Source organism: Girardinichthys multiradiatus, chromosome 21 (genome assembly GCF_021462225.1).
Source record: "Girardinichthys multiradiatus isolate DD_20200921_A chromosome 21, DD_fGirMul_XY1, whole genome shotgun sequence".
Classification (NCBI taxonomy): Eukaryota; Metazoa; Chordata; class Actinopteri; order Cyprinodontiformes; family Goodeidae; genus Girardinichthys; species Girardinichthys multiradiatus.
Window position 1 is genome coordinate 35488310 of NC_061813.1, and position 13209 is coordinate 35501518.

At 37.4% G+C, this 13209-nt stretch overlaps 1 protein-coding gene across 2 annotated transcripts in view; it reads right to left on the bottom strand.

Annotated features, from left to right (window-relative positions):
* The window catches only part of LOC124857612 (cadherin-18), a 195493-nt gene that overhangs the window by 117022 nt on the left and 65262 nt on the right, over positions 1–13209 (bottom strand). For both annotated transcript variants that reach the window (XM_047348929.1, XM_047348930.1), the window contains one exon: positions 4430–4724. In XM_047348929.1, the coding sequence (XP_047204885.1) occupies positions 4430–4724 (295 nt within the window). The remainder of the gene's footprint in view (positions 1–4429; positions 4725–13209) is intronic.

A 13209-nucleotide genomic window follows, 5' to 3' on the forward strand; every position in this document is an offset into this window, starting at 1 on the left:
TTACTATAGGCAACTGTGATAAAATGTGGTTACAGTGTATTAATGTGTGAGCGTTTGTAAGTGTGATTGGGTGAATGTGGCTCTAGTGCTTTGAGGTGGTCTGTATTCCTGGAAAGTGCTATATAAGGTCAGTTTATTCCATTTACCATTTTATACACCTGAGGCCATAGAAGTGAATGGAAAACCTGATTTATTTGGATGGGTGAGCGAATACTTTTGGCAGTATAGAGTATGTGAGATTTGAGCATATCGATGACTATTTATCTCCATTAAAATACTAAGGTACGAAGTAAAAATAAGCAAAGGTCTGACAGTGAGAGGTGCAAAACGAGTTGCCTGCTAGTATGGCCAAGAGCAGGCATGAAATTGGGGGAGTAATATTGATCCAGGATCATTTTCCCACATTTACTTCCCTATCTCATCACTCTGTTTTCATTAAATTTCAAATGTTAGCTGAATACACTATTGGCTGAAATAAAGGAATGGCAAAGGAAACAGGACATACAATTGGTTGGAAGAATATATCAAATGAAGCACGGCTTTATCTATATTCAGACTTTTCTTTTGAGATTTGATGTTGTTGATGTATGTTGTAGTTGATTGAATTTCATGACACTGTTTTGACTCTGATTTTTCAAAGAATACTAGCTCACAGTTCCAGCCTTCAAACGTCAGTAGATCACCGCAGTAGCAGGTGAGACTGGGGAGAATTTTGTCATGCACAAGAACCATCAGCACCTCACTCCTCTTCTCCCTGTACACAAATGACTGTACCTCAGTGAACCCATCTGTGAAACTCCAGAAATTTGTAAATGAAAACACTGTTATTGGTCTTATCCAGGAAAATTATGAGTATACAGACAGACATGACACTGTGTCTACTGTGGACCTTTCCGGTTCGTAGGAACCACTTTTTCTCAAGGGCTCACACATGGTCCTCACACATGGACACTTTTTCGGAAGACGGCCCAGCAGAGATTGTACCTCCTGCAGCACCCCATGAAGTACAACCTAATGCAGGAGCTTTCTGTCATCTTCGTCATTATTCAGTCTGTTCTGTGCACCTCCATCACTCTGTGGTTTTACTCATCCGAAAAACAGGACAAGTCCAGAACACAACAGAAAATTAGGTCTGCAGAGAGAATAATGGGAGCTGACCTCCCCTCCATCCAGGTCTTGTACAAGTCTTGGGTCAGGAAAAGGGCAGCTTACATATCTGCAGACCCGACACATCCCAAACACAAACTGTTTAGAACTTATTTGCAAGAAACAGCCACTACAGAGACAGTTTCTTTCCCCAGGCTGTCTCTCTGATGAACACAATGAATACATTAGATATATAATACCATATTTGCATGACCACAACCTGCCTTTGTTTTTTCTTTACTTTATGTGTTAAAGTAATGGCCGTATGTAAAAATACAGACTGTTCCTTTATCTTTATTTTGTTTCATCTAAAGTTTATATTTATACTAAATGTCTCTATGCTTTAAGCACTTGAAACCAAGGTCAAAATCCTAATTTCTGCACACATCTTGACCTATAAAGCTGATTCTAATAAGCTTAATGTATAGTTAAACCACTGTTAGAAAAAATAAAAAATAAAACTATCGCTCTGCATGGATCCCCCTTAAACCATCGCTCACTAGAACACTATCACCCCAGTGAATATTATAAGGATTGTGCAGCTGAACTACCTGGCATGTACCCAGCTAATCATTTAAGACAGGGGAAAAGGAACATCACAAACAATTATCTGCTACAGTCCAAGACAGCCCATTCCTACACTTAGGAGATTTAGTATTGACAAATGTGCTGGGGGGATTAGTGCTCTGGAGTGTGAGGACACTTGATTGTTACAGCCGATTTCATGCTGAAGACAGCCAGTTGAAGCTGAATTGCTTTAATGGACATTAACAAAAGCAAAGTAGGGATGGGTAAAAAGGCTAAATGTTACTCCCATACGAGACGTTAACTTATTTCTTTGGGGCATCAATGGTGATCGATTTTATCAACTGATAATTGAGTTTGTGGCAAATCTCTAAAAAAAAAACTAGGACGAAACAAGGGGATGCAAACTGAGAGGTTTGCCCTTTAAGTAAACAGTGTCTTGCTAAAATATTCATCCTATTTAACAGTTTTAAAACATTGTTCTTGTTATAAGCAGAAACTTAAACATATTTCGTAGGGATTTTAAAGCAGGGCGAACAATGCTGGGAAAAAAGTATTTGACGTCATACACTTTTTCTGATTTTTTCTGTCACATTTAAATATTTATCGGATTATTCATTTTTAGCATTCGACAAAGATAACCAGAGTAGAAACAAAATGCAGTTTTCAAATGATAATTTAATTTATTAATGGAAACCATTTATCTAAATCAACCTACCCCTGTGTTTAAAAGTAATTGCCACGTAAAGCTACAACTGACATCAAATGTTTGTAGCAACAAGGAATCTTTGACATGACAGTGGAGGAATTTTGGCCCACACGTCTGGGCAGAGCTGTTTAATTTCACCTGCTCTGGAGGGCTTTCAAACCTCTCTCAAATCACAATTGGATTTAGGTCTGAACTTTGACTAGGTCCCTCCTAGGTCCCTTGTTAGTCCTTCAGAGTTGGACTTGCCTGTGTGCTTTGGATCACAGTTCAAGTGAATTTTGACTTAAGGTCACAAACTGATGGCCAGACATTCTCATTCAGGATTTTGAGCTAGAGAGCAGAATTCATGGTTCCATGATGTACTGCAAGTTGTGCAGGGATGCAAAGCTTCAGATCATCAGACTACCACCACCCTGTTCGACTCAACGTATGATGTTCTTTTTCTGAAATGCTGATATATGTCCATGACACTGTTCTTCATCTATCCTTGAGTTTCCTTACATCGGGACATGATGTGTTTCTTCTGCAGTCTTTTAGCCTTCCTGTTTTACACCAGTTATATTTAAGTAATTCTTAGTTCAACTGGCAACAATCAGGCCTTGCTGTGGCAAGTAAAATTAAAGTTGGCTTCTAAAAAATGTGGTTAATCACATTTATTTCATTCTTAAACAAAAGGTGGGGGATGAGAGTATATTTACTTGTGTTATGTGTTATTAAAATTTGTTTAATTATCCAAAGTGTGACCAAAACAGAGGAAATGTTTAAGGGGCCAAATGTTTTGATTTACAGCACTGTACTTTGGTCTTTGTGATTGCAACATCATAAAATTTGATAAAGTTGAAACAGAATGAATATCTTCGAAAGGCATTTTGTTTATGTCACTTTGCCTTCCATTTATTTCGAGATGAAGTTAAAAAAAATTAAACTCCCTCACTGCTGGTTAAAAATGTATGATTCTCTCCCTTGGTAGAAGCCAACACATTTATCCTTAAACTGGCACCTAAATATTTATCACCTGTGATTATTAAATATTCATTTGACATACCTGAGTCAGAAACTTACACAGTAACAAGCAGAGCTGTGTGTGCATCAGGCCTGGGAAACGTATGAATATTCATGAGAGCAACCATAGAGATATTGACCCTATATAAAGTGGGCTTCGACAGATCTGTTGAAGTGTGCATGTTTAATCAGCTTCTAACATCTTCTCCAAGCCAGATGAAGCCATTCATTCTCTGTTTCATATATTTCTCTGGGTGATTTCATACAGGACAGAAATAAACGGGAAGCTTCCACCTCACTGTCAGTTCCACAAACCTCCTTTTTTTTATTGCATTTGAAGCAAAATCACTCTGACAGCAGTTTGGCTGCAGTGTGGGCCAAGCAACATATCGTTTTAAAGGATTAGAGCGTCATACTTTAAAGCTGTTGCGCCGTGAGGTAGAATCCACTGGACTGAGAAAAAAAGAGCAGCTTTTGTTCACCAAGCTACAAAGAGAAGACATGGATGTGTTGCCACAAGATCCTTGGACATGCGAGGAGTGGCTGTCTCAGGGAAGGAGGACGGAGGCTTTACATTCCTCCGTAATGTGGGGGTACTCCAGTGTTGATGGCAGAGGAGCTACTGAGTGCTCAGAAAGACCTGGCCACCCGAGAGGGGAAACATAAGAGCAAGGAGAGGGATAAAAAAGATGAAAAAGAGAACTCTAGCTTAGAGAAGATCACTGTAGAAGATTGTAACACCAAAATGCAGCAAAGGGTAAATATTTGATTGCACTTTGTCATATTAATATCATCTTTTTCTGCTGGAGTATTTTTGCTCTGAGTAGTTTTAAATTACACAAAGGGTTGAAGCCAAAGGTCCTCCTTGAAATTTTCTCTTTTTACTGTAGAGTGCAAATGTAATGATGGCATGAGCATAACAAAAAGTGGCAAATATACCACTTAAGTTCAGTTCCGACCGTCTTTTTCATTCTCCCTCTGACTTACGGCAATTGACAGCAGAGGGCTATCATTTAGAGCTCCAGATTATTAAGCTGCGCTACTCACCCACTTCAGACATCTCTGGCACTGTAGCTACAAAGGGTCCATTTGGAAATTGAGGTGCATTGTCGTTGATGTCTTGCACTTTGATTATGAATTCTGACATTGGTTCCAGGGCCTCCTGCGTGTTGCGGTCCAAGGCTTGCGCATGCAGGACATAATGTGTTTTCCTCTCCCGATCCAGGCTCTTGGTGGCATGAATATCACCCGTCACTTCATCGATGATAAATATAGACCCGGCTCCCTCTCCGCTCAGAATGTACCTGACGGATCCGTCACCTTTGTCTGAGTTTGAGTGAAGCTGGATGGGGGAGACGGAGAAAAAGGGTGTTAGAATATGGACAGGATATTACAAAAACATCTTCAAATAGATTTATTTTTCCAAATCAGTCTAACATTTTTAATTGCAATGCTGCAACTGAAATGTTGGATAGATTTACAGCAGCTCGCAAAAGAGTTCATACTGCTGAGACTTTTCCAAATTGTTTCAAGCTACAACCACAAACTTCTATGTGTTTTATTGGGATTTTATAAGATTTTATTAGATGAGAATTTTGAAGCAGAAGAAAATTATACATGGTTTTCAGTTATTTCAGAAATAAAGACCTGAAAAGTGTGGGATGCATTTATAATCAGCCCTCAATCAATTGTAGAACCACCTTTTGCTTTAATTACACCAGCAACTGTTTCAGGGTATCTCTCTATCAGCTGTGCACATGTAAAGACTTAAATGTATATTCCTTCATATTCGCAAAATAGTTTAAGCTCAGACACATTCTATAGACAGCATGTATGCAAACCAGTATTCAGTATTCACCAGTATTACCACATATATCTAATTGGATTTAGGTCTGAACTTTGAAAGGGCTCCATCTAACACCTGAATATAATTTGATAGACCAGTGTTTCTGAACCCTGCTCTTCAGGACCCACTGTCCAGCATGTTTTAGATATTTCCCCTGCAGCCACATACCTGACGTAAATGAACTAGTGATGAACTGGCTTCTGCAGCTCTTGATTTCTTGCTAAGGAGGTTATGCAATCATGTGAATCAGGTACACACCTTAAACATGAAGGACATTGAGCCCTGATGACCAGGGTTGAGAAACATTGATCTAGACCATTATATTGTAACACTGGCTGTATGTTTAGGATTGCACACAAGTTGACTTACCAAATAGAGAACGTCTGAAGGTAATTGTCTTTAATTTAGGGTTAACAGTAAAGTGTGCTGTGTACAAATGTCCACCACACTTTTTATTTGTCTGTCTGTCAGTCATTTTCTACCACTTCTTCCATAGTGGGTCACGGGGATGCTGGTGCCTATCTCCATCAGTCTATGGGCGGAGGGTGGGGTAGACCCTGGACAGGTCACCAGTCCATCGCAGGGCAACACAGACACACTCAGAACAAACAACCATGCACACCTAGGGGCAATTTAGAGAGACCAATTAACCTAACAGTCACGTTTTTGGACTGTGGGAGGAAGCCTGAGTACCCGGAGAAAAGCCAAGCATGCACGAGGAGAATATGGAAACTCCATGCAGAAAGACCCCCGGCCAAGAGTCAAACTCAGGACCTTCTTGCTGCAAGACAACAGTGCTGCTGTGTGTATGTACATATTATGTATTATTATTATTTACATAATTATATATTTTCCTTTTACTTCACACTTCAAATTAAATATATTGAAGTTTGTGTTCAAGAGGTAGAAACATTTTTACAATGAACATTTAAATCCATTTAGAAAATAAAGCATATGTCATCATTATTTTTTACCAAAATCAAAACATATTTTACCCCTTGGAATAATGGGGGCTGCCATGGACATTTTCTTCCTTAGGAAAGGAACTAATGAAGAAAAAATGGCATTACAGTAAGGTGCAATTTGTGTAGAAGATTTGCACTATGTAGAGTAGTAGGCTTTGCAAGATTAATTCATTGCATGGTGGTCTTTGGCCCACATTCCTCCCCTTTAAAATCTCCCAACATCAAACCCAGACATCACATTATTCAATATTTCTCTTTCAGGCCTTACTATAGCCATGCATCCCCGCAGAACCGCATCTTTAGAGATTAAAGGTTTAAAGAAAATCCTTACAAGACGGTTAAAGATGGAAAAGTGTTACCCTTTTTTTTCTAACCAGGTCTCACAGGAATAGAGCGGAAGCTAAACCATTGGTTCAGCTATAATTGATACCAAGAGGATTAAGACCTTCAAGCTAAAAGCTCAGCTAGGGAGCAGTTTGAAAAATTTCCAGCAAAGCCAAATTTCAACAAAAGGGTGGCACCCTAATATAACTAACTATGAGAAATAGGTTTTAAGAAATACAGAGTGAGATGTTGCAAGAAATTATTTTTTTTTTATTTTCACTTCTGTCACATGATGAAGTGGTGAAGTTTTTGCTTTCCATGTTGGAGATCCATATCCAGTAAATAGCTATGAATGCCGAGGCCAGCCACAGTCTGGCTAAAGCCCCTGTTGTGTAGGAACAGTACTAGACTGACTATTTCAAGACTGACTGACTGACTAACTGGTTGAAATATTAACTAATGTAATAAGTGTTTTCTTCTTGCATAAAATAAGTATTGAACATGTAAACATATTTCAACTGTAAATATATTTTTTATGGTGCTGTTGATATGATTTTCATGCCATATGTCACTTACAACTCAAATAATCCAGGCATGCATAGGAATCAAAACATGACATGGAATCAGTGTTGCAGACAACCTTCCATGGTAGGCCAATAAATTGACTTAAATATCTCCATATTTAGAAAGAAATCCTGCTCCCAACATATTATCTGCTGGTTTAGTCCTAACTTATGGTTTCTCATTGCCAATGTGTCATACAAGAAGCATCTCATAATGAATAAAAGTGAAGAGATATCTCAAGACCTTAAGGTTAATACTGAAGAGGAAAGAACACAATTTTACCCTAAAGCAGCCAATAGGTGATCTTTGCAAGATTTCTGAAGGAACACTTGTTCAATAGTCACGGACACTTGCTTCAGAAAGAGCTAGAATTAGAGGATAAAGTTTTTTTCCATGAAAACAGTAGTTACTCAACCAAATAAACCTCTATCAGTGCTCAAAGCGAAAGATTCCATTGCTGAAGAAAAAACACCTTGACCCTCATTAAACATTTGCTGCAGATCATTTAGACAAGCCAATACAATTCTGGGAGAATAAAGTCTGGCTAGAGGCAACTAGAATTTAACCCTTTGGAGGTCATTGGACTTGTGCCATATATGAGTTCGGCATAGAGTATCAAATAGCATTCTGATCATATGTAATGTGTCAATTATAGTTTGTCTGTAAACAATACACTGCTACAATTGGAACAATGTTTTGAAGTAAAGAACAGAGTAAAGGACAAGTCGGTCTACTTTCACAGTAATCTAAATATAGAAGCCATCTATCATTATGGGGTATTGGTCCAGTGTTACAGCCTTAAAGAGACCACCTTGTGATAGTGAAGCCTTGTGCACCAAAGGCTTTTTTCTCTCATTGTATGAAATCATTTCTAGCATTTTCTACAACTATGGCTGCACGATATTACAAAATTATGCAGTGAAGATGTTACTGGAAAATGCCCATGCGAGTTGTGATAAATAAGTATTTTTCTTACTGCTTTCTCTCTTATATTTTCTTGTCGTTGCTGTTTGTAACCTTTAACATCTTGGCCACTGTAATCTACTGTATGTCAGGTTAGGAAAACTACTGCTCTCAGATTCCATCCAACATCCTCAGTATTACACTAACATGCAAAATGTGACCTAATTATACACGTAATATATTACCAAGCAATTACTGCATTCCAAGCAATGCCTTGCAATATTAATATCACACACATCCTGTATATATTTGTGTTTTATTGTGAATCCCCTACTCCAACACTTTGAGACATGTTAAATACTCTGAGACGTGCAAAGTGGAAAAGCTCAATCCAAACTTACTTAAATATTCCATACCCACTTTTCCCTGTTCAGGATACAGAGAATGAACACTGGGCTCCCAACGTTTTCCTTCCTGACTGGATTTTAAGAGTCCCCAATCCATTTTTGTCCATTTTACAATAAAGAACGGGCTGCACGGTGGTGCAGTTGGTTGCATTGTTGCCTTGCAGCAAGAAGGTCCTGGGTTTGACTCCCGGCCGGGGGTCATGCATGGAGTTTGCATGTTCTCCCCATGCGTGCATGGGTTGTCTCTGGGTACTCCAGCTTCCTCTCTCAGTCCAAAGACATGCCTGTTAGGTTAGCTGGTCTCTCTAAATTACCCTTAGGTGTGTGAATGTGTGTGTGCTTGGTTGTTTGTGTGTTGCCCTGCGATGGACTGGCGACCTGTCCAGGGTGTGACACCGCCCGCCCATAGACTACTGGAGACAGCTTCCCCTTGACCCACTATGGAAGAAGCGGTAGAAAATGACTGACTGACAATAAAGAATACAAATGTTCACTATGAATTAATGCAGATGTTGTATGTATGTAGGATGAATGAATTATTGGATGGATAGATTAACAGAAGGACAAATGGATGGATGACAGATGGATCAACAATAGGATGCATGTATGGATGATGGACAGATAATGGATGAAAGGAAGGACACATGGATGCAACATTTAGACAAAGAGAGCAAATGAAGTCAGTCTTGACTTCTCTGTTTTCTTTTCCATACTTATTTAGACATGGAAAATACACTACCAGTCAAAGGTTTTAGAAACATTTACTGGTTTTCATTTTTTTCACGACTGTTTACACTGTACGTAGATTCTAATTGAAGGTATCAAAACTGTGAATGAACACATATGGAATTATGTATCAAAAAATTGTAACAGAACTTTAAATATGTTTTATATTTTACATTCCTTAAAGTAGCTGCCCTTTGCTGTGATGACTGAAATGTTAACCTTTGGCCATTTCTCAATGAACCTCTGGGAAGTTCTTTGAAAACCATTTCAGGTGACCACCTCATGAAGCTCATGGAGAGAAGGCTAAGAGAGCAAAAAAGTAATCGAATGAAAGGGAGGCTATTTAGGAGGTACAATCTAAAATATAAAAATGTTTAGTTATTCTATACTTTTTGTTAACTACAAAATTCCATGTGTGTTCATTCATAGTTTTGATGCCTTTGGTGAGAATCTACAATGTAAATAGTAATGAAAATAAAGAGATCCATTAAGTGAGAAAGTGTATCTAAACCTTTTGTATGTGAAAATTCATGCTTTTTTTCATACATTTCCAGACTGCTTAGAAACCCTGACAACTTCCGATGCAGCTCAATGATGTGAACATATTAACATACATGGATGGTAGCTAGGTGGATGTTTAATAACAGTCTAAAGTCAATATGTTTTTAGATACACAGACTGGATGTTAAACATGTTGAAAAGTGGAGGTCTGAGGCCATCTCCAATCAAAACCTCAACCAGCAAATGAATTTCCTATTAAAGAGCTGCTGTTCTTTCTGGGCCTGACTCTTGATGAGCTGACTGTCCTTTTCGCTTTAAATATGAAGCCTGCAATTAGATAATAAGTCAAAGCTCCTGATGAATCAGGTATTTAATTAGAGGCTAGATACTAGTAACACAAAGCAAACCTACAAAGTGTAAAGGAAATAGAATTAGACGTTGCATGCACACACCTGCAGTGTGGGAGAACCCTATTATCCCATTACTTTGTTGGTGAAGTATTGCCTATAAATGCCTACTCTTTTCTGATTTATTGTCAATTTCGCAGAAAAATCATGTTTCACCATTGGCTCAAGTTGGATAATCAATTCCTAACTATACATTTATGATTTGAAGTCAAAGAATTAGAGTTATTACTTAACAACAATCCAAATCCATATCTGCTAAAAGCATATATCCACTTCAGTTCAGCAGCCTCCACTCCACCTCATAAATGTAATTTCGCCTCTAGACAGACTGCTAATTTAGCTATTGACTTCCTTTGCAAGAGTCAATAAATCATGAACCGCAAAATTCGAACCAATGATGCATTCGCTGGCTATTGCCTTCTGAAATCTATGGGTGATAAAAGTGCCAACAGGTTGCCAGCCATTACATAAATGTTACAGCCTGAAAGCAAAGCAGTGCAGGTGTTCAGTCGCATCTCTTTCTGGTTTAACCAAAAATGTTTTAAACACCATCTAAATCGGATTAGGCTAAAAAGTGTCAGTTCGTACTGGTTAGACCCCCGCTCCTGTATTCTGACAGTTAGGATAGAGATCCTGGAATTCTTTGAGACACTGAAACACAATAAAGAGGGTATTTAAAATGGTAATTGAATGTTATTTTACTTGTTTAAATGAGTCCAAACAATTTAAAGAAAAAAATCCATGAAGATTGCACAACAAACCTCTGGGTTTTGATTTATGGATCTTTATATCTATGTTGAAAAAAAAAAAAATTCAATTAACCTGAAAGGTTTTGCACAAAAAAATAGATTTTTTTGTTTTAAGTCTTGGTTAGTCGAATGAACTTTGGACTATTCTGAATAGAGTATTCTACAATGGAAATGTGTTAGAAGTTAAAAAATGAAATTAGGCCTTATTAGAACAAGAGCATTTCACACTAAAAACATTTTTCAGTGTATTCATAAAGTAGGAAAAATTCCCACTTTAAGACATGACTGTTTTCAACAAAATGTCCAGTGCCAATTATTGTAACTACTAGAAAGTACACAGAAATTAAACATTTCTGTCATTTGTACTCTACTTTTTAAGTTAATCAGAAAGTAAAGGAACTTTTAATGTCTTATCTAGAAATTATGATTTAAACAATATTTAGGGTATAAATGTGACCTGATGCACATCGTTAACTAAAGCTGGCAACAAGACAATAGCTATTAGCCTTAATTTGCCTAAATCTACATTCAGAGCCACCACTCACCATGAGGAACATGGGAAGAAAGGTTAAGAAATCTCCTAAAAGAATCTGTAAAATAATTGGTTCTACAATAAAATATGGAATTCAATCTTTTTTTATACATATATACAATAACTGTAGAGGGCTATGAATTTGACCCATATGAAATATGCTTGCAGCACGTTTTGAAATAAAAATTTGGTTTGATGGAAACAAACTGTCCTTAAATGTGAACAAAACTAAAATAATGTCTAGTAATTGTACATCAGACATGAAACTGAGTCTACAGGTAGTTGTGCATGAAAGTAAATGTTTTGGTGTAATAACTGATAATAAAACCTCCCATTAGGCACACATTAGAAACTCTGAAACAGTTGGGATGTAAAGCTACAGGTACAAGAGGATGGATATAGGATATATATATCTATCTATATCTATATAGATAGATATAGATATCTATATATAGTAAAATTCAGGAAATATGAGGCATAATGGATTTTTTGAATTGTGTAAAACTGTTAAATATACATATTTACAAGACACATATCTATATCTATATAGATATATCTATGTAGATATATAATGTCATTAACTGCCCAGCTTCAACTTAATATATAACCTCTGCCACGATGTGGTGTTGTCATATCTCCACAAAGACTTTGAAAAACCAATTTCATCTATAGGGCATCAAAACAAGGGATCGTGTTTATCTCCCAGTCTCTAAGGGTGACTTTATTAAAGACTAGTGGAATAGATGACTGGTATGAGGCTGGCAGCTGGCAGGTGGAAATGCATCTCCGTGGAGATCAAAGTAATCCACAGAGTCTGAGGCCCCAAGGCCACATTACGAAAAAATTCGAAGCTCAAACAAACCAGGACCAAAACTTTTCTCATACAACATCTCTGCTTTTCTGCTGCTTTCACCGTGAAGATTCTGTCGAGTCTTTTCCAAAAAGTAGACTTACATTGTTTGTGTTCACAAGCTAATTGGTACTTACAGCCAAACAGCTTACCACCAGTGCCACTTGTCAGGTGCCTAAGTCAATTACGGCAAGGCTAGAGATTTGAGCGAGAAATCAAACCAGACAGAAATCCTCCCAAATAATGTTATTTCTGCAACACTAAACAGTAATTCTGCTCATTTTGGTAATGAAACTAAAGCTGATACTTATCATTATAGTTGCTCAGCCAATCACCAAATGTCAGATCTCATAAAAACTGAGGGTTGAAAATTGAAAAAATACAATTTAAGAGTGGAAAATTTGGACTCAATATTAACAATAGTTTAATTAATTAATTGATGTTGTTTGATATTATTTCTATATAATTCTAAACATAAATTGAACTGTTTTTCTATATTTTCTTTTCACTTTTTGAAGCTGATATTTGTTGTCGTCATAAGTTCCATCTTTCCTATTCTAAAATAACTTAGACCTGTTTTCTTATATCTAGATTATTAAACAGAAGAATAAAAAATGTGTTTACATTCTATATTGTAACAAGTCAGTGGCGGTTTACAGATTCTGCAAACCAGACAGACAGACAGACAGACAGACAGACAGACAGACAGACTTGTCATATAAAATTAATACTATGGCACAGATAAATATGCTGGTTATTGAAATCAATTATAAATCGCTTTGAATTAGATTTTTTTCTACCCTAAAGGGTGACTAGCCGCTTGGAAACTCAAAATGTCAATCCTTTCCGATATCTGAATACACCATACTAAGTACAAGCAGGTTTTGTTGACAACAGCGCTGTACAGTTGACATATCTGCTAAAAGTACCACTCAGCTTACATGAACTACGGACATAACAGGAAGGCTCAAGCTATTTCAGCAAAGTTGTTCTGTTTTACCCTTTTAAGCTTTCAACTTCTGTCTGTCATGGAACATGCTGGATTTGTAAAAG